This window comes from Desmodus rotundus, chromosome 1 (assembly GCF_022682495.2).
Source record: "Desmodus rotundus isolate HL8 chromosome 1, HLdesRot8A.1, whole genome shotgun sequence".
Taxonomy (NCBI): Eukaryota; Metazoa; Chordata; class Mammalia; order Chiroptera; family Phyllostomidae; genus Desmodus; species Desmodus rotundus.
Window position 1 is genome coordinate 96,239,297 of NC_071387.1, and position 21,642 is coordinate 96,260,938.

The 21,642-nt window shown below is 50.8% G+C and overlaps 2 protein-coding genes across 4 annotated transcripts; both read right to left on the reverse strand.

Moving 5' to 3' along the window:
• Positions 1-721: 721 nt before the first annotated feature.
• Positions 722-6,208, reverse strand: GDPD3 (glycerophosphodiester phosphodiesterase domain containing 3). Of its 3 annotated transcripts, none has more exons than XM_045195419.2 (10): positions 5,556-6,208; positions 5,234-5,276; positions 4,921-5,056; positions 4,794-4,839; positions 4,638-4,669; positions 4,364-4,453; positions 3,942-4,075; positions 2,570-2,629; positions 2,413-2,464; positions 722-898 (listed from the first exon to the last, which is right to left on the reverse strand). In XM_045195419.2, exons 1-10 carry the CDS (start codon positions 5,743-5,745, stop codon positions 773-775), a joined length of 909 nt encoding a protein of 302 aa, XP_045051354.2. In that variant the 5' UTR covers positions 5,746-6,208; the 3' UTR covers positions 722-772. The 3 variants fall into 3 exon arrangements, 2 of the variants coding, with proteins under 2 accessions (XP_045051354.2, XP_024416232.2); XM_024560464.3 differs by having other exon boundaries at positions 4,551-4,669; XR_011651401.1 differs by lacking the exon at positions 722-898 and adding an exon at positions 3,026-3,219 and having other exon boundaries at positions 4,551-4,669.
• Positions 6,209-6,349: 141 nt separating this feature from the next.
• On the reverse strand, positions 6,350-13,450 carry MAPK3 (mitogen-activated protein kinase 3). Its single transcript, XM_024560465.3, has 9 exons — positions 13,267-13,450; positions 12,050-12,232; positions 9,534-9,723; positions 9,233-9,349; positions 8,822-8,936; positions 8,309-8,440; positions 8,047-8,156; positions 7,801-7,955; positions 6,350-6,945 (listed from the first exon to the last, which is right to left on the reverse strand). The coding sequence occupies exons 1-8, from the start codon at positions 13,434-13,436 to the stop codon at positions 7,833-7,835; spliced, it is 1,140 nt and encodes a 379-aa protein (XP_024416233.2). The 5' UTR covers positions 13,437-13,450; the 3' UTR covers positions 6,350-6,945; positions 7,801-7,832.
• Positions 13,451-21,642: the final 8,192 nt, after the last annotated feature.

Consider the following 21,642-nt stretch of genomic DNA (forward strand, 5'->3'; position numbering starts at 1 on the left):
AAGGCGTCCACCGGTGTTAGACCCTCCAAGCCAGAGCCTGGGAACGAGCCAGTTCCTACCATTGAGCCTCACCTCCCCCTCCTGGTAGGCTCCTCTGATGCCCCTGTCCCTCCAGGCTGAGTTGGTGTCTGCTGCAGGCTTCCCCCTTTCCCTTTCTCATTGCTGAGTGTTTAACCATGTCTGCCACACTAAACTTGTTTTGTTCCTTGCAGTGACCCCAGGATCCAGCCTGGCCTAGTGTAGTCAATACACGTTTGTGAAATTCGTGCTTCATTAAGTGAATGACACACTAGGGCCCCAGAGGGCTGAGGAATTCCGGGAGCTTCTGGAGTAGGAAACAGGAGTGGCAGGTTGGATCGGCTGAGGCAGCAGATGGGTGTTGCTGGGAAGTCAGCTGTCCCAGCCGCGCCCACCCTCTGCAGCCAAGTGAGGAGGTCCACAGGGGCGAGCCAAGCCCCTTGCTGTGTGCCCTGCACTCTGATGGCCTCAGAATGGAATGGTTATCTGTGGCTCTGAAGGGGCATTCCTGATGAGAGTGGAAGCCAGGCTGGCACAGGGTGTGGTATCACTCTGGGTCTGGAATGCAGTGGAACCAGTGGGTCAGGCTCGGTAGGGCCCCAGACTTAGACTGTCTGGGCTGCCATGATTGCAGTTCAATAGGATCTCCCACTCCCACCCTCCAAAAAAAAAAAAAAAAAAAAAAAAAAAAAAAAGGCAGGACTGAAAAGAAAATGTTTATTGGGGAAGAGAAACAGAGGAGAGGGCGAGGTTCTCACTGGGCCCCACGGTTGTCCAGGTAGCGCCTCAGGGCTGTGGGGTAATCGGTCATGACGCCAGTGGCCCCCAGATTGTAGGCCACTTCAAAATCCGACTCTTCATTAAGGCACCAAAATATCACCTGAGTGGGGAGGGAGGGGCTTGTAGTTTCCAACTTTACCTGGAACTCCCCCTTGCATCCGCATGGTCCGCTCTCTCCTCTGTGCATACCACCCAGCAGTGGTACGCCGGGGAGCTGATTGTTAAATTTTCAGAAACTTTGCAGATTGTTTTGAACACAGCCATTATTAAATATTAAATTCTATAAACTTGCAATTCAATAAACTATATTAAGAGCAAAGATAATAAAAATGGAAAACTCATGACAGCCTAATAATTTCACTACATTTTCCTATCACCGATGCTCTGGAGGTGATGCCTCGTGAACGTGTGCAGTGAAAAGGCTCTATGACCATGTGCTCCCTCACAGCTCTTCCCCGCTCTGTTCAGTGACTTTGGGTTGGTGGCCTGAAATCGGCTGAGGCAGAAGTGTATACTCCAGGGAAATGATCTAATGTTCAAATCAGGATGCTTTTTCCCTCCTGGAGAGCCGGTCACAGACTCTTTGCCAGAGGTCACTAGACCTCTCAGTTTCTTCATGTGACAACTGAGCGGTGGTCCAGCCTCCTGGAGTTGTGGGGAAGCCCAAAGGGGTGGGAGGGCTGATCTGGAACAGCTTCATCATCCTCACTTACCCCCACCTCTAATCAGTGGCTTGTCTGTGAGTTACCTTCTATCCAGCCCCACTGTTACCACCTCGGTCTCCTTATGAGACTCTGCTTCCACAATGGCCCCCACAATCACTTCTCCACATGGTGGCCAGGGTGACTCTCATTCAACAAATCTCAACTGGATCAGGTCTCTTTCCTCAAAAGCTTCTTTTCCGTTTGGAGTGAAGTCCCAGCTCCTTACTGAGGTCCTTGGGTGCCTGCCTCAGCCTCTGCTACCTTCTCTAGCTCACCTTGTGGTGCGTCCTCCAGACTGCAGCCTGGTGGAAGCCCTCCCACTTTCTCAGACTGCCAAGGCCTCTTGCTCCTCTGGGCCTTCCCACATGCAGAGCCTCCTGCCTGGGATGCTCTCCCTTGCCCCTTCCCATGGGCCAGCCTCTCACTTCTTCCAGAAGGCCTTCTCTGACCCCACCGACTGCCACACTGTTTCCTTTCTGTCCACTACTTGCCCCCGTGATGGCCTGCTTCATTCCCTTCCTCTGCCCCTGTGGTAACTCCCTACTCTGTCCTCAGTACCATAGTGCCTGGAATATATTCTCAACAAAGTTTTGCTAATTAAATGACCTGGTCAAAGCTGATGCTCAGGGGAGCAGAAGGAGGTGGCCTGGGCTGGTTTCTCCCTCCTCTCTTTGCCCAGTCCCCCTCAACAGGGATCAGGACAGTTCAGTACATCGTCAGAATGGCTAGCTCTTATCAAGCCCTTACTAAGTACCAGTTACATATCCAGAAGAGTTAAATATATCATTATGCCCATTTATAGATGAAGAAAACAAGACTCAAGGCGCCCAGCTAGTCAGTAGCAGAGCTGTGATTGGAATGCTGTGCCAGGCGCACGCTGTGAACTGAGGGGGTGGTGGGCAGGCCTCACCCGCACTCCGCGTTGCTCCAAGTGTTGGATCAGACTTTTCCTCATGATGAGCCTGGTGGGGAGGAGGATGGCGAAAGCCAGCATGAGAGGGACTAAGGAGAAGGGAAGAGGCAGGTCTCTCTGAGGATGCTCCACCCAGCCTTCTCGACCACCTCACCGTTTAGAAACCATAGCTGCCAGCTGGTTCAGCACAGGGCTGGAGAAAGGGAAGTAGGTCCTGTGGAGAGGTGACATCGTGGTCATTCCATGGGTCTCTGTCACAGGGGTGGGGAGTAGGGGCGGCAGTGATCCCTGGCTAGTGAAACCTACTCCCTCTAGAAGAACCTTTCCAGTTGCCCGGATGAACAATTCACCCATTGTTCAGTGAGATCCTACTCCTATATCCTTGACTCCATGCTTTGAGGGTGTGCCCACGCCTCACCGTTGTACGGAAGAGGAAACTGAATCTTGGAGTGCTATTTTAACTTGCCCGAGGTCACGTAGCAAGTCTGTGCTGGGACCAGGACTGAAACCCAGCTTGATTCCCAAGCTGGACAAGTGATCTGGACATTCTCCTGGTTGGGTCTGACCAGCTTCCTGAGACCAGATGGTGTTTAATGGGTCGGCTACTTGCCCCTAATTGTTCCACTCCAGGGGTGACTTTAGAGGCTCTTCACAATGTCCCAGGGAAGGCTTTGGAGTCAGACCCAGGGCAGACCAGGCTCTGTACTTCCAGCTGTATGACCTCGAGCAAGTTACAGAACATCTCGGAGCCTCAGACTCTCCATGGGCACCGTGGGGCCATGGTTCCTGTACCTTCTGGGGGTGCTGCAAAGTAAAGCCCAACTACGCTAAAGGACATGAAAACAGTTTGCAAATCCTGTATAAAAAGTTATGTACACAACATTCTATAATATAATGATGTCTTTGTAGCAAAGGATTGTGGGGGCTGGCTGGGAGCTTCCCTCATGACCATGGAGGGGAGCAGAAAGCACTGGGGCCACCACAGAGAAGTTCTCTGAAAGCAAAGGGAGGGGCCTGGCCTGAGAGCTGGTGAAGTATCCAGATTCCTGATGCTTTACCCAGATGTTACTTTGTTAATCCTTGCCTCCCAACAGGAAAACACTTGCTTTTCCTTTTGAGAATCAGAGAGTGATACTGTAATTAATTAGCATCTGTCTACCTCTGCCAGGCTGTAAGTGAGGGCCTTGCCCACCCACCCTGGTCTTCACTAGTATAACTGCACCTGGAAGAGTAGGCATTGAATAAATATTTGTTGGATGAATGGATGAATAGATGAACCTTTAGTCCTAAAACTCCACCCACATCAACACCCATTTGCAATGAATTTCAGGGGGTTTATGGTCCCCTTAGTATCCATGAATGCTAGGTGAGAACCACTGTCTTCCAAGCACCTTGGGGTCATCCTGAGGGGAGCTGAGAGCTGGGGACCCTACACCATGGAGCTTGAGATAGGGAGCTGTTTTTCTGAGGACAGAAGCAGCTGGAAACCTGGGGAGGATGAGGGGAGATGGGGACCCTGTGGGTACCTGTTGATGATGGTGGGCAGGAAGCAGATGAAGAACTTCTCAGGGATAGGGATGAAGGGCAGTAGCCCCAGGTAGTACAGCAGTAACAACCAGAAGCCTCGTCTTATTGTGAAGGAGAATGGCATCTCAGGGTTCTGGGAGGAAGGGGAGGGGAGAGGGGGATCAGTCTGTTCCTGGGTAGCAGAGAGGCTTGGGCCGCAGGGGAAGTTTTGGGATGTTCAGGAAGCCCTACTTTCCTGCAGGATCAAAGCCACATCTTGGCTCAGCCCTCAAGGTCTAAATGCACTCTCCCTGTGCCCTCCAGCACGACTTTACTCACACCCTTTCTCTACCACCTCACCTCCCCAAATCCTGCAGAACCCCTCGAACCCTTCTAGCCTGGGAGAAGGGGCCACTGGAGCAGAGAGGGAAAAGGGACTCACGGCGGCCTTGCACTTCTTCATGACTGAGTTCTTCTCTGAGGCCCAGATGGTGATTTCATTGCGGTCAAAGTGCCTCACCAGGCTGGCTATCTGGAAGGAGGAGGAAAAGAGATGAAGGGGAGTTAGGCTTCCCTTGAGGCGTGCCCCACCCCCCCCCCCGCACCCCACGCCCCGCCTGCAGCACCACCTTGTGAATGAGCTTCTCATTTTCCCCTTTGACCTCCACACTCATGGGCATCCGAGGGAATCTCTGGAACACGTCCTCCAGACTCACCATGCGCCTGTCTGACCCATGTGCAAAGTGGCCTGGGAGGTTGTGGGAAGAGAGATCAGAGAAGGATTGGCTGGGTGGCAGTAAGAACCCAGGGGAAGAGGGGCAAGTCCTAGGGGAAAAGGGAGGGCAGAGGTTGAGGCCGTAACATGCTCTTACCTGGCGAGAAGTAAACCTCCAGCTCCTCCTTGTAGAGGGGCAGCTCCTGGGGAGAGCAAGGAGCTTGTGAGCAGGAGGCTCATGGGGAGGTTCTCTGGGCTTGGTGGGGGGCTGGGGCAAAGCGCACCTCAAAGGCCAGGCTCTCCACATCCCTATCCACTCCTGACTGGCGGTACAGGCTGTCGTCGTGCGACACCACCACCACACCATCCCGAGTCAGCTGGCAGTCGAGCTCCAGGAGGTCTGCCCGCTGGGCCACAGAGCTACGGGAACAAATGTCAGCAAGGTGTGGAGCACAGGCCAGACCACAGTGCGGTGGGAAGGTTTAGGCGGGGGGTGTGGGACAGAGTTTAAGGTGGGATGTGCAGGCTGTGCGGTGCCTCCAGGGGGCTCCAGTCACCCCTTGGCATTGTGCAGCTGGGCTGGGCAGGGGCACGTACTTTTCCATGGCCGCCATGGTGTTCTCCAGCTTCTCTCCAGATCCTGTGAGGGGCAGCAGCAGTGGGTCCCTGGGGTCTGGCCTCCCTCCTTGTCCCCTCCCCCTTGCCTCATCACCTGCAGTCAGCCCAGGTTGAACAGACTCTTCTTCCTAATTCCACACCATGCACTGCCGCCCTGCTCCCCTCCTACCTTGGTCTCTGCCTTCTTTCTAACATCCAGCTCCTTAGACCTACTCCTCTCTGCTGTCCACTGTGGCATCTGGCTTGCTATCCTCATTCCACCCTCAGTAGCTGACACTACCCCTCCCCCAACCCAGCTCACCTCCGCGGTGGGCCACCAGGCGGGGGCAGAAGGTAGGAGCCCAGGGTGTGTGCAGCAGGCGCGGCCGGCGCAGGAAGAAGATGGAGAGCATGACATAGCTGCCCAGGGCGGGCAGGGCATAGTACAACACAGGGCTCATGGCCGCACTGCCTCTCTGGGTTCCGGCTGCCGCGAGCTCAGCTGTCCCCATGAACTGTGCTGTCTTGCTGATTGCCTGGCTGATGTACGCTGGTTCCACCACTGGTCACCACCACGCCCCTGGGACCTGCTGAGCCTGCTGCTGGCCCAGGGCCAGGCTGCAGAGCTCAGCTGGAGATGGAGTAGAGGCAGGAGGAGGAGCCAGGAAGCTCTGGTCCTCACCCCCCCAGACCCTTCACAGACCCCAGCGCCTCTCTCTCCTTGGCCGGACTGGGGGAGTCAGGTCCCTCCCCCAGCCAGGTCTGCCGTAACCTTCCCCCTCCCTTACTACTTGTGTGTGTTCCTGGGGGATACAACACGTTTCCCCTTTCCGTTTCCAGAAAATCCAGGGTGTGTGGGGTGCCCGAGTCACCTCTGAATCACCCCAGCCAGTTAGGAAGCAGAGAGGGGAGAGGACAGTGACTAAGGAGAAAATGACCCCATTCTGTCCAGGAATTGGAGCTTCTTACACTCCCACCTTCAGCCCTGGACAGCAGGGGAGCCAAAGGTCACCAGGACAAAGCCACAACTGGGAAGCAGCTGGGCTGGAGTGTCAGTCTTCAAAACAGCAATGGTGAGGGACACAGCATCGGTAAACACAGACAGAGCCAGGGCCGTCATATACACATCTCTATATTTATATATTAGACACAGGCACAGGAGTGGGCAGGGGTGCCGGGCTCTCCACGTGCCCCCACCCCCACTTCTGTTCACCCACACACAGAAGCAGCAGGAGCATTACATGTGGCAGCTTAGGGGAGGGAGATTAGGCAGGGCCCTGCTCCTCAGGTCTACTAGCCCTTGAGCCTTAGGAATGTTCCTTCAGGGAAAATGGGTGATGTGTTAATGAGGCCAGTGGGGCAGGGATGCCCTGGGTCCCTGCTCAGTGACCCCTATCCCCCACTGCCCCTCAGTAGGTCACAGGGCAGCCAGAGCCCTTGATTCCAAAACTACCAGATACTGGGATGGCTGGGGTAGAGGAAGGCAGAGCAGCTTAGGGGAATTTGCTTTGGGGCCACCTGTGCCCTGCAGGTCCTGGGGGGAGGGGGACAGGATAGAGGGAGCCTTGTTCTGCTTAAAGCAGGAGGCTTAACCAAAGGGACGGAAGGTGACCAGGCCCACCCTCTGCCCCGAGCAGGGCTGCCAGGGTCCGGGCTGGGCGGTATCCATTCTCTAACAGTCCAGCAGGGAAGGGGCAGGCAGGAGGCAGGGCCTAAACAAAAAAGCAGGCAGGAAAGGAACCATTAGCACCCATGAGACCACCTGCCAGAGCCCTGACCTCAACTTCTCTCATTTCATCCTCAGTTGAGCGGGATGTGTCTTGGTTTCCTCATCCGTAAGTGGGGGTAACATTAGTCCCTATCTCATGGCACTGCTACAGGATTAAATGAGTTCATGCAACATAAAGCTCTTAGAACTATACTTAGTGCTGCGTGTTTGCTCTCATTATCAGGACTGGCCCCAGGAAGCCAAGGTGCAGAGGTGAGGCGTCTTGCACAATATCATGAAGCTCTTCCAGGTGTGTCTGCCTTCCTTCTATCAGTCTACAGCTGGCAGGAAGTCAGAAAGAAGACTGGAGAAGGGAGGAAGAGCAGGGTCTTCCCTTGCTCTGTGGGTCTGGGCAGGCCTTGGAGAGTCCTCCAAAGGTGTGTGAACTGCTGACCTGGGGACCAGGTGTGAGAAAGCTTGGCATCTGGGTCAGGCTGAGTGCTGCTAGCTCCTCCCAAAGCAATTACTGCCCCACCTGTCTCTCTGCCCAGAGAGAGAGGCAAAAGCTGGCTCCATTCCTCGGATGGGGGAGAGGGGTCCTCAGTGACCTCTGAGGGCCCAGAACGGGTACTGGGGCTGGTGAATGCAGGGTGTTGACAGGTGGGAGACATTTGAGCCTGGGGGAAAGGTGGAGGGACATGAAGACTGGTAGACCACAGGCCTGTGGCCTGAGCAGGCCCTGGCCCTTCTGTTGCCACCAAAGACAGGGATCATGGGCACAAGCAAGCTTTTGACTGTATGGTGCATCGGGTACCCTGGTCTCAGGGTGAATTGTGTGTGGGCAGTGGGGAGCACTCACTAGGCCCCAGGGAGCAGAGACATCTGTTCAGGTTAGGTGGCCTCCAGCACCCCAGGCTGGAAGCGGGCTGTTTCCTGGAATATGAGCTCCTTCAGCCGCTCCTTGGGTAGATCGTCCAGCTCCATGTCAAAGGTGAAAGGTTCCTCGGCCACCGGCTGGAGTGGCAAAGAAGTGAGGCTTAGGCCGGATACTGAGGGATGCCTATCCCCACTTACCCACCAGACCTGTTCCTGGTGGCGGGCCTACCTCATCTGTTGGGTCGTAGTACTGCTCCAGGTAGGGATGAGCCAAGGCTTCTTCCACTGTGATCCGTTTATTGGGGTTAAAGGTCAACATCCGGTCCAGCAGGTCAAGGGCTAGGGAAGTGCAGGAGTCAAGAGGGAGGCTGGGGAAGTTCCCAGAAGCACTGTTTTGCTCCTCTGTGCTCAGGGGGCCTGTGTAATCAGGTAGCTGCTGGGCTCATGCCCCCAGTTGTTATCCCATATCAGCCCCCTTGTCTCTCTCTCACCTTTGGAGTCTGATTTGGGAAAAAGCTTGGACCAGGCCACCTTGGTCTTGGAAGGCAGGGACTGTAGGTAGTTTCGGGCCTTCATGTTGATGATACAATTCAGGTCCTCCTGGGATGGGGAGCCCAGGATACCTGTGGGTAGGGCAGGTGACGTGGTGAGAGAGCTTCTTTCCCTTCTGGGAACAGAAGGAACCAAGAACAAGAGCTCCCACCGACCCATTCCAGGCCCTGACAGTTATCTCCCAGCCAATACTATGGTGGTGAAGCAAGGGGTCTGGATTCAGGCAGCCCTAGGTTCAAATCTCACTTCCTAAATGTGGGGTGTAGCCTTGCTTTTCCCATGTACCAAATGGGATAGTGTCTATATCTCGTTGAAATACTGGGCCAAGTGAAATGCCATAGGGGCTCCAAGTGTGGATCTGACTTCTGTAGACTCACCGACCCTGACCCTAAAGAAATCTCACCTCCAATATGCTAATCTCCCTCCCACTCAGCTGGCCAGGCCCCCCTCACCTAGAATGTGGTTGAGCTGGTCCAGGTAGTGCTTCCCGGGGAAGATGGGCCGGTTGGAGAGCATCTCAGCCAGAATGCAGCCCACAGACCAGATGTCGATGGACTTGGTGTAGCCCTGGGGAGGAGGAGAAAGTGGTAGGCTCCTGGGCCAGCCTCAACAACAGGTACCTACTGTCTGGGCCAAGCCACCACCCCAGCCTGGATTCAGTACTTCAGGGAGGTAGAGAGCAGAGGCCTGGAGGAGCTGACGCTTAGCTTCTTTCCAGATCCCAAGGACCAGAGCTACGTGACACGGCCCAGTGGGTAGACTTCCTGCATCATGGGGGTCACTGCCTGGCTCAGAGGTGGCTCCAGGGCTTTCTGGGACCTGACCCCTTCCCTTTGAGGGTGGGTGCCCCCCCCCCCCCCTACCTTGGAGTTAAGCATGATCTCTGGAGCCCGGTACCAGCGTGTGGCCACGTATTCTGTCAGGAAGCCGGTGTGGTCATGCTCAGGATCGGCGATCCGGGCCAGGCCAAAATCACAGATCTGGAATCCAACCCAGGCTGCTAAGCTTGGTGAGCAGGGTCTCCACGGCCCAAGCAATCATATCACCATGCTTCTGCCCATGCTGTTCCCTTTGCTTGCGATGCTCTCCTACTCCAGGGGACTATTAGGCAAATGGAAGCCCTAGACCCACGGGGAGGAGGCAACAGGCACCCAGTCCTCTGACCTTAAGGTCGCAGGTGGTATTGATGAGCAGGTTGGAGGGCTTTAAATCCCGGTGCAGCACGTTGGCTGAGTGGATATACTTGAGGCCCCGCAGGATCTGGTAGAGGAAGTAGCAGACGTGGTCGTTGCTCAGCTGCTGGCTTTTGAGCAACTTGTACAGGTCTGTCTCCATCAGGTCCTGCACAATGTAGCTGAGGACGGTATCGGAGACCCCGCAGGTGGGGGTAGCAGGAGGCACTTGGTTAAGAAGAACGGGCTCTGCTGACTAGGTTTCACAGCTCCTCCAGCTGGCACCCCTAGGACTCAACAGATCTGCCAACCCATATTACGAGCTGGGCAAGGCCCACACTCAGCAGTTGGGCTCAGGGCCTCTGCTGCATCTCAGCTGGTGACCCCGAGCAAAAGCATTTCAGTTTTGTGGCCTCAGTTTCCCTACTGGGAGAAATGGGGACAATAAACTGCAGAAGGCAGAAGAACTTCATAGTTAAGAGGAGAAGCTCTGGAAAAAAAAAAAAAAAAAAAGAGTAGAAGCTCTGGGGTTAGCCTGCTGGTGCTGAAACCTCACCCCACTGCTCATTGGTTTTATGACCTCAACCTGTCTGTGCTTCTATTTCCTCATCTGAAAGCGGGGGAAAGAAAAGTTCTTTTGAGCGTGGTTGTGACAATGACATGAGATGACCCATGTAAAGCAGCCAGCCCAGTGCTTGGCACGTTTTAAGTGTTCAGCAAACATGAACTAGTATTGCTATTATAAATGCCTGAGCCACATGGCTGTTGAGAGGGTTAAGTAAGATAATGTATGAATACCATCTGGCAGGCAATAATTTTTTTTTAGATTTTATTGATTTGTTTCCAGAGAGAGGGGAAGGGAGGGAGAGAGGGGAAGGGAGGGAGAAAGAGAGGGAGAGAAACATCGATGTGCAAGAGAAACATCAATGTGTGGTGGCCTCTTGCACACCTGCAACTGGGGACCTGGCCTGCAACCCAGGCATGTACCCTGACAGGGAATCAAACCAGCGACCTTCCGGTTCACAGGCCGGCGCTCAATCCACTGAGCCATGCCATCCAGGGCAAATTAAAAAAAAATTATTGATTGATTTTTAGAGATAGGAAGTGGGGGGGATGGAGGGGGGGGAGAGAGAGAGAGAGAAACACTGATTTGTTGTTCTACTTATTTAAACATTCACTGGTTGATTCTTGTCTGTGCCCTGACTGGGGCTCAAACCTGCAACCTTGGCATATTGGGATGACAATATAACCAACTTAAGCTACCTGACCAGGGACAATAAATGTTTGCTTAAAAATAAACACTTGCCTTATGGGAACGGTTTGTGTAAGACAAATGAGGAGAGACTCCCAACAGCACTCTCCTACTCAAAGAGTGCTTGGCCATGCATCAGAAGATAGAGGAGTAAATGTCCTTTTATATTTTAAGATTAAACACACATACATACATACATACACGTCACTTGGCTTGTCTCTGCACGAATAAGTTAGGACTGTCTTTCCGAATCAGCCTCAAAAGGGCCTTCTGAGAGCATTTGGACCAAACCTCTTGTTTTATAGATGAGGCCCACGCAGTAAGATGTTTAAGGTCACACAGTGAGCTGGGGGTGAGTGTGGAGGCTTCCTGCCCACAGTTTGCGGTGGGGGCTGCAGACACTGCAGTACAAATCCCCGTGCTTGGGTGGAGAACTGGGACTGACTGGGGGTAGGTGGAGTGGGGTGAGGTGATGAGTATTACAAGTTGCTAACGACAAGAGCACAGAGCCAGGCAGGAAGTGGACAACACACTAGGAAAGTGATATGGGGGAAGGGCTACAAAGGCAGGGCTGTCCCTCTCTGGGCAAGGTGCAAGTCCACAGGTGCCTGGGGTGGGGCTCTGAGCAGGAAGTCCTAGAGAAGGAACCTGGTCCCTTTTGGGGGAGGGGTGAAGGCAGCAACAGAAACAAAGCCTTGATTTCATGCAGGCTTTCTGAGCCTCAATTTCCTCATCTACGAAAGGGAGCTGAGACCCATCTCATAAGGCAGTTGGGAGGTAGAATTAGAAATGCCAAAGCTCTGGCTGGGCATGCGGTGCACCTGGCTCATAGGAGACCCTCAAAGAAGGGCAGTTTCCTCCCTGCCTGCTTGCCTTCCAGTCTGAGAACCCACAGGGGAAAGAATAGTCTGTTAAACAAGAACTGACTGTGGGCAGAGGCTGGATCATGTCACAGAATTGCACATGTTAGGAGACAAAGCTCCCATAGAGAAATCTTGCCCAGTCCCCCACCCCAGAGGCGCAGCATAGAGAACAGACTTGCCCAAGGCCACACTGTCTGTCTGCAGCAGGCCAGGATTCATCTGTGGCCTCCCAGTCCTTTTACACTCTGTGGCCTCTTTTCTGCTAGAAGCTTTCTTTTAATGAGTTTGTTTTGGAGGGTGACAGGGAAGAAGGAAGCAGAAAGAGAGCCAGTGTTCCCCCAGCCCAGCTCCGAGGCCGTGCCTGGCCAGCCATCTGGCCACGGTGAAGGATACACATCCCTCATGGCTTCCAGGGTAGGTGCCCGAAGAATGTCTCGGATGCCGATGACATTCTCATGGCGGAAACGCAGCAAGATCTGGATTTCCCGCAGAGTGCGCTGGCAGTAGGTCTGATGCTCGAAGGGGCTGATTTTCTTGATGGCCACGCGTGTCTTGCATATGTGGTCGTAGGCTGAGCTGAGAGGGCCAGAGAGGTGTCGTTGGTGTGGTCTTACAAAGGGGGAGTCCAGGCCTGGTGGCCCCACCCAGGCCATGGCAGGGAAGGGAGGGAGTAAGAGAGGGCTCTGGCCAAGTCATTAACAATGCTGGTTCCTTCCTGCTGTGAAGGCCTGGGATCTCCAGGGAGAAAGCTGGGGACCAGCCAGGCAGCCCTTCAGTGCTTCACAAAGAGAGGAAGAGACTGACCGCTCACTGACTTCCCCTCTCCTCAACCCTTCCCATTCTAGTTGCCCTGATCCCTCATCCTCCCCTTCCCATGAGGAACCCAACACAGGTCCAGGAGCTGGGAGATGAATGGAGGACACACAGGCAAATGCAGGGAGATGGAGGGAGTCAGAGAGGGACTGGAGGGTAGGGATAAGGCAGGCAGGGAGTCAGGGCAAGGCAGCTGGGCAGCAGCGCTGTTCCCAGATGAACACAGGCTCAGAGCACACAGTGGGGATGGGAGAACTCACATACCCCTCATGAAAGTTGCAGAGAGGCGCTCCTGGACCCCTCATGGCTCACTGAGCCCCTGGCCCCCAGGCCCAAAGCACTGCCCCATCCTGCCCAGCCTTGAGCTCTGCTCTTCCAAACTCCCTGACAGGCCTCGCTGAGGGAATCTAAGGCATCCTCTCCCCAAAGAAGGGTCTTTCAATTCTCTCTTCACTAAGGATAGAACCTCCCCGAGAATATTCTCTTCACCTCACCCTATGTCTACTGGGTCCCCAAGGTCCCCACAAGTCCCGCCATGTACTCTGATGCCCCTCCCTTCATCACAGAATGGTCAGTTCAAAGGCTCCAAGCCCCCTCTCCTTCGAACGCAGGAGAAAACACTCCCCCAGAAAGCACTCAAAGGCCCTGCCCGTGGGACGCTCCCCAGCCTCGCGAAGCCCCTGCCTCTTCAGGACGCTCGGATGTTCAAGCCCAGAAAGCACTCTGCCCCCAGCACCCCTCCAGCCCCCCAAGCCTCCTCCCCCTGCGACGCCCCCTGCCCCGCAACGCCCCCTCACCTGACCATGCCATACGCGCCCTCGCCGATGTACTGCAGCTGCGTGTAGCGCGGGCCCACGTCGAACGGCTGGCCCTTCACTGTCTCCACTTCCCCCGGGCCCCCCGGGCCGACCCCATCTGCTCCCCGGGGCTCCCCGCCCCCGCCCCCCTGAGCTGCCGCTGCCGCCATCTCCACTCCTCCCCTCCCGCCCGCCCGCCTCTCCCCGGCGGCCCCGCCTGAGGCCCCGCCCCTTCCCTCCCGCTTGGTCACCCGCAGAGCCGCGCGCGCCAGGCCGGGTCCCCGCGCGTCCGCGCGCCCGTCACGTGGCCCGCGCTGGCGCACGCCCGGCGTTTCCACAGCTGGTTCCCTGGCCCCTGGCCCCCGCAGGCTCAGCCTGCTTCAGTCAGCGCCAGGGCTCCCCGGGGCCCCCCAGGGCCGTCTTAAAAAGGTCCACACGCTACACCTTCCCGCCGAATGCAGATCAGCCAGTAGGGCCACCCGGTGACCTTACCAGAGCCACCCAGCGAGCGTGTGCTGGAGCTGGGACCAGGACCGTGCTGCCTGGCAGAGCCTCCTGCGGCTGGAGGAGTGGCCTGGGGCTAGAGATGGAATTTTACGGGAATCCTCGCCAGCCCTCTAGAGTTTGGCCTCCCTGAACGGCATCAGCCAGAACATAACGTGATCTCGTCTGTATTTCACAGTAGCTGTGGGAGATGGCTTCCTTACAGATGAAGCCTGGAAACTGAAGCCTGAGTGGGGTCTGATGACTTGGGGTCACTCAGGCTACTGAGGGCTGGAGAGCCCTGGCGTCCAGACTCCCAGACAGAGGCTTTTGGGAGTGGCCTAGGGACCTGGCCTCTGCCAGCAAATTTGCAGTGCCCTTAGGGCAGGGGTCAGATAACCCCGGCCTATCTTTACATGGACCAAAAGGGAAAGGTGAGAAAGCTGTCGGCAGTGTTGAGTGGGTTTGGTTAAAACATATCATCTGGCTTTTCTCAAAACCATCAAAATAGGTAACATTTTTGCCATCACTGGACTCCTGTGCAAAACGGGAATCCTGTCAAGATTATCATCTTTTGGTTCTGTACTAGACTTCATAGTCTACACAATTATGTGACCACTCCGGTGTCTTCCTTCAGACAGCTCAATCTGGGTGCCATCCGATTTTCTTAGCTGGCTGACTGGGGCCCTGCCTGTCTCGTTCATTACTGTGCAGTGCCCAGCACTTGTGCTCGGAATGGCTGGATGTGCGGATGAATCATGTTTTGCAGATGGGGGATCTGAGCGCTGGGGAGCTGAGACTCAGAACGATATCTTCTGACACAGACTCTTTTTAATTCTATTCTGTCTCCCAGAATCACAGATTGTTAAAACTGAAGAAAGGGCCCCCAGGGACCCTCTAGTCCAGCCCCCTCACTTGACAGTGAAGATGTGAACTAGAAGCTTCAGAAAAACACATTTTAGAGGCTTCAGTAAGTAATCACATTTTTTTCTCCCTTAGAAACTGGGAGGAGGTCCTTATATGCATTATAGATCAAGAGACAAAGTGGAACAGTAATTATGATTCTGAAATTGCTCATAATTAGATCTATGGCCAGGCACTCTAATTCAGATTAATGAGACCAAGCTGCTGGTCCCCAATAGCCCACAAGTCAGGGAATGTTCAAGAGGTGCTAATTATATCAATGGTTTAAAAAAAGTTACTCATTTGATAAGCTGTTGAATGGCACTGTGTGCAAAGCTCTGAGCTAGGCCCTGTGGCTGATGAAAGATTACTGTATAGTGTGAATTAGTGGTCAAGAGCAAGAGCTCTCTGGAGCCAGATTGCCGAGGTTAGAATTCTGTCTTTGCCACTAGCCACTGTGTTACCCTGAGTGGATTACCCATTGGCCTCTTTACTTGTGGAGTTTCTAATCTATTGAAGAGAAAAGACGCAGATATATGAATTAATTTTAATACAAGATAGATGGATGTAATACATGGTGTGTGAGCTCGGGGGTGGGTGAGAGCACCCTTTCTAGAGAAGTGAGGAAGGAGTAATGGAGGAAGTGGCATTTGCGTCATTAAAAAAGAAGTAGGTTTCAGACGTCGGGGATAGAGGAAAGACAGCAAGAAGGAGCAGTATGAATCCAAGCGTAGAGGCGGGAGCATGATTTGTACAGTGTGGCTGCAGAATAAAAGGATTAAGGGAAATTCAGGCTGGAGAAGTAGGTTGAGGCCAGACTGAGGAAGGCCTTGGATTCCGGCAAGTTTAGATGTTAGTCAGTAAGCAGTAAGAGCTTTGGAGGGAGTTTTGCCAGGCCGTTTTGCAACTGCAGGAGAATATAGTGACTCAGAGAAAACACCATGGAGTTCAGCATGGAGTTCAGCATGGAGACAGGTTTCTTGAGTGGCAGTGAGTTTCCTGGCTTAGGCAGGGCTGATGTGTGACGGGTGCCTGCCACCTCCTGCTGGGTCTTACGCCATTCAAAGGCCTGTAACTGAGTTTCCCCTCTAGTGGCGGAGGTTGGTACTTCCTTGGAGATTGGACTGGGATTTCTTCTATTTCATAGATTCATATTCAACTAATATAGAACTGAACATCTATTCTGTGCCAGTCACTTTTATGTATTTTATCTCCTACCATCCTCACAGCAGCCATATGAAGTAGATACTAAAACCATTTTATTTATTTATTTATTTATTTTTGGTCCATTCTTTTTTTTTTTATTGTTGTTCAATTACAGTTGGCTGCATTTTCTCTCCCCACCGCCCCACCCTATAACCATTTAAAAGGGGAAAAAGCAGAAACTTACTGAACTGTGGAGTTGGAAGAAACTGAAAGAATCCTTTCCTCCGCCGGGGAGCTCATCACCTCACAGCTCACCGTGCTGTTTGAGTTTTTCTAACAGCCACTGTTTGGCTTAGCTCTCTCCTCTTAGCTCTACCTAGACTGTCTTAAACCAGTTCTTACCTGTTTGTGATGTCAAGGTCACAGGAGAGGCCGGCGGATAATTTGCCCAGGGTAACACAAACCAATAACATTTGAAGAGTGCCAAGACCATTCCCATTTCAACTACCTCAGCTAGCCAGCACCAATTGAGAAAGCAACTGTGCAGGAATAGGGGTCAGAACACTGACCTTTTTGTTGAAGTCCAAAAAACCTCTGTTACAGTTTTCTTGTGACACTTCTTCGTGTATTAGAGATTTGCTATGACCATACATCTCTCCTCTGGTGAAGCATTCTTCAGCTGATACGTTCTCTGAAATCTTTGCAGTCAGCGGTCAGTTCTGCCTGCCCACCACCCACCCCCACCCCTTCCACCCAGGCTCCTTCCCTGGGCTGCCCTTCTCACCAGCCTCCTTTCTCCACAGTATCTCCTTTAGTTACATCATATTCCTGTGGTGACAACTTTTCCTTTGTGTAAAATCTCTAACCTTAGCCTTTGCCTTTCTCCCTGGTTCCAGTTCCAAAGTTTCCTTGTTTGCCCAACAGCTTCGCCTAGAGCCTAGCCAGTACAGAAATTCAGCGTGTCCAATGGAAGCCGTCCTTTTTACTCCGGGGTCTGTTTCTCTTCGAGACTGTTTGCTTCAGTACTGCCTCCATGCTCTCAGAGTTGAACCCTGGTATTTTTTTATTTTTTCATTTCTCTCCATAGCTAGCTAACTCCTTGCCATTTTATTACCCTACTATTTCCCAAAGCCATCCTCTCTACCATTGCTAATTTCATTTTTTTTTTACTTTTTAAAATTTTAAAATGATTTCAGAACTCACCCAAAAGTTGCAAAATAAGTTTGAAGAATATCTGTATGCCCTTCATCAACACTCTCTAAATGTTAACATTTTAAATAAACACAGCACAATTATTAAAATCAAGATGTTAACATTGATAGAGTTCATCTGTAGAGCTTTTTCAAATTTTGCCGATTGTCTCGCCAGTCTCCATTTTTTGGCTTAGGATGCAATTTAGGGTCACATGTTGCGTTTAGTGGTTATTACTTCTTAATTTCCTTCAATCTGGAATAGTTCCTTATTTAATTTTTTAATTTAGTCTTTCATGACCTTGACACTTTTGAAGATTATAGGCTAATTATTTTGTAGAATGTTCCTCAGTTTGGCTTGTCTGATGTTTCCTCGTTTTACTTTGCTTTTACTCTCTTGTTGTACGATTACCACTGTGCTAACTAGTCTCCCTTTCTCCCGTCTTCTCTGTCCTCAGATAGGCCTAAAACACATCCCTGGCGAGGTTTGTGTTAAGAAGGAATCTTACTGTAACAAGAGGTCAAAGGCCCAGCTCAAATGGACTTAAACAGGGAAGGAGGGTTATAGGCTTCCTTACAGAAAAGCTTAGGGGTAGATGTTAAAGCACAGTTGACTCCAGGGACTCGAAAATTGTTAGGACCGCGGTGCCATCTCTGAGCTGTGCTTTCTTCTGAATCGGTTTCATTCGTGGGTGGTTTCTCTCATGGTGGCAAGACCACTGCCGCATTTGCTTTTTTCCTAGCAACTCCGGAATGGAAAAAAGCTCATCTCTGTCTGCCTGTCTGTCTGTATCTCTCTCTCTCCTTATAACTACAACCCCAGAGGTGACTCCCGTTGATTATTGGTGCTGTTTGGAGCCTGTACAAATCCCCCAACCAATCAGTGTGGACTTGGGGGTTTAGTTCTCTCTACTTGCATGGCACGAACTGGGCTGGGGGAAGGATGGCTTTCCCAATGAAAATTGGGGTGCTTTCCCCAGAAAGTGTTGATCAGACAAAAAAGCAGTGCCCGTTTCAAAGTTTCTGTTTCGAAATTCTAAATTCCTCCCTTTAGTTACCAAATGAAGTCCAAATTCCTTTAGCAACATGCAAGGCCCACCTACTCGGATCCAAATCTATCTTTTCCGGCTCATTTTCTAAATGAGCCTTTTGCTCTAGCCAAACTGAATTTCTCCAGAGCTTGCACACCATATACATTCCTGCTGCTGCACCTTTGCTCACGCTGTTTCTGTTGTTTGGGGTGCCCCTTATGGGGGATGGGTTTTTCAGTGAAAGGAATCCTTTCCATATCCAGGATTAGCTCAAATACCACCCCTTTGTGAGGTCTTTCCGGTGTCCTCCAGCGGCATGTGTTATATCTGTATTTCTTATGTCTTGGAGCAAATGTAAAATTTGTATTATATTTACTTATTTACTCATCTTGCCCTCCGTGGTAGATTGTAAAATTTTTTGAAGGCCATAGTGCTGGTATCCTTATTTTTAAATCCTCTTCAGTATCAAGTAGTGTTTTGCACTCAATAAATATTTGTTGAGTGAGGGAATCGAATATTTATGGCATGGTCTGCACAGCCTTTGTCAGCTGGGATCTGCTTTCCTGGATGAGCTCAGGGTTGAGAGTGTTCCTGTTAAAATGCAGCATCAAAATAGAATGCCGTTTTAAAAAAAAACCTCATTTATTTATTTTTAGAGAAGGGGAAGGGAGAGAGAAAAAGAGGGAGAGAAATCTTGATTGGTTGCCTCTCGAACACCCCCAACTGGGGACCTGGCCTGCAACCCAGGCATGTGCCCCACCTGGGAATCAAACCGGCAACATTTTGGTTTGTGGGACAATGCCCAGCCCACTGAGCCACACCAGTGAGGGCAGAATGCCATTTTCTATATGTAATCTGACCAGTGGGAGTATAATGGGAGTATTGCTTCCCTTTTATTGGTTCCATAACCTCTACACAGAGCCTTATCTCGAGCTTCCGCTCTAAAATATATGCTCACATGGACTTCTTTTCTTTCATGCCATTGTCACAATTTGTCGTTATAGGTTCATTTGTGAGGTAACAGAGCACTAAGTGTGGGGGCTGCAAGGTGCCTCACTTTCTGCCTCTGTGAATTCACTTCGCAGAACTCTGGAGAGATGAGGTACACTCTATTAACTGCAGAAGCTTGGATTATATCACTTCCATATACATTTATTAAGCACCTTTGTGCCAGATAGGCAAAGGCTAAATTGGACAGGAAAACTGAGTGCCTCCCCAGTGCTAGATTTTGGGGGGGTACATGATCTAACTTGATTTTCACACTAGCCTTGTGAAATAGACATCAGCCTCTTTTCACACAAGGGGAAGCTGGGTTGAAAAGGGTGGGTGACTTGTCAGAAACCACACACTTGATAAATGTCAGGCCTGGGACTCACATGCATGTCTATTTGATTCTCGGCGGAGGCTGTATGAACGGGGGCCAACGCCCACATTCAGCCGGCGGAGGCACTGTATGTTGTTTGGCCCATTTCATTTTGTTTTCCTTTAATTTGGAAAAACAAAGGAAAACAAATACAGGCTCTGGAACCAGAATGCCTGAGTTTGAATCCTGACCCTACTTATCACTTCTTCCTTGGTTTTCTCATCTGAAAAAGAGAATGTTGAAATTGAAATGCTTTTATATATGAGCCTGGGGTGGGGGCGGGGGGAGTGGCATAAGTTTTCTAAACCATAGTTTTATTAAATGCAAATCTGTGATAATAAAACTGATTCTGTCTACTTCACAAAGTTGGCAGGTGTAGTAACGTTTTGGAGATTTTTGTATCTGCAAGCGTAAAACTGCAAAAGATACACAGATGTTCCTCGTCTCTTATCATTAGAGACCCCTCCCTACGCTGGCATCCAATTTTTACTGTTTTTAAAATTAAGATATTAATTACCAATAAAAACCCATCCATTTTAAGTACACAGCTAGATGAATTTTGGTAACTGAGTACAATCATGTAACAATGATCTCAGTCATTACATAAAACTGTTTCTTCAAGCTGAAAGCCCCCTTCCAGTGACTCCGCCTTCCAGGCGGGGGGTGAACTACTTCAGTCACTCTAGTTTGCTTTTTCTAGGATTTCATATAAACAAAATCATACAGTGTGTGGTGTTAGTGTTTGACTTTTTACACTTAGTATAATATTTTTGAAATTAATTTAAGTTGTGTATATTCATACTTTATTCTTTGAAATCAACTTTTAAAAAATTATTTTTATTTATTTATATGAGAAGGGAGGAAAAAAGAGAGGGAGAGAAGCATCAATGTGTGAGAGACCCATTGGCTGGTTGCCCCTTGCACACCCCCAACACGGGACCCGGCCCTCGACCCAGGCATGTGTCCTGACTGGGAATTGACCGGTGACCCCTTGGTTCGCAGGCCAGAGCTCAATTCACTGAGCCACACCAGCCAAGCCTGAAAACAACTTTTTAATTAAGATATAATTCACATAACATAGGATTCACCATTTTGAAGTGTACAGTTCAGTGATTTTTTTAGTATATTCACAAGGTTCACCATCACCGCTACCTAATTCCAGAAAATTTTCGTTACCCTAAAAAGAAATCCCATTATCAGTCACTCCCCTCCCCATTCTCCCATCCTTTGATTCCTGGCAACCATTCATCTACTTTCTGTCTCTATGAATTTGCCTATTTTGGGTATTTCATATGAATGGGAGCATATAATACGTGGCCTTTTGCGTCGGGCTTCTTTTAGCTAGCACGCTGTCAAGATCTGCCCAGGTTGTAGCCTGTGTCCGCATTTCGTTCCTTTTTATGCTGGAGTGACCGACATATGACTGTGTGGCGATACCACACGTATGTCCCCATCTACCAGCTGGTGCGCATTTGGGTTGTTTCCACTTTTCGACTATTGTGAATAATGCTGCTATGAATCTCCAAACACAAGTTTCTGTGTGAACGTATGTCTTCTATTGTCTTGGGTATACACCTAGGAGTGGAATTGCTGGATTTATATGGTAACTCTGCTTAATCTTTGGAGGAACTTCCAGACTTTTTCATGGTGGCTGCACCATTTTACATTCCACCAACAGGGTATGAGGGTTTCAATTCTCTACATCCTCACCAACACTTGTTATTACCTGTCTTTTTAAAAATATATATATACCCAATCTAGTAGGTGCGTGTGATGTGGTGTCTTGTAGTTTTTACTTGCATTTTTCTGATGGTTATGTGCTTATTGGCCATTTGTATATCTTCTTTGGAGAAATACCTATTCAAGTCCATTGCCCATGTTAAAATTGAGATGTTAATCTCTTTGTTATGGAGTTATAAAAGTTCTTCATATATTCTGGATATTAGACCCTTATCGAGATCTGATTTGCAAATATTTTCTCCTGTTCAGTGGATTGCTTTTTCACTTACTTGAAGCACAATGAAGTCCAATTTATCTATTTTTCTTTTGTTACTTGTGCTTAGGTTTCCTATCTGAGAAAAACTGCTGCTTACTCCAATGTCAGGAAGATTTATGCCTATGTTGTTTTTAAGAGCTTTATAGTTTTCTTTCTCACATTTAGGCCTTTGATCCATTTTGAGCTACTTTGCATATGGTGTGAGCTAGCACGTGGATCACCGGTTATGATCCCAGCACCACTCGTTGACAGGACTATTCTTTC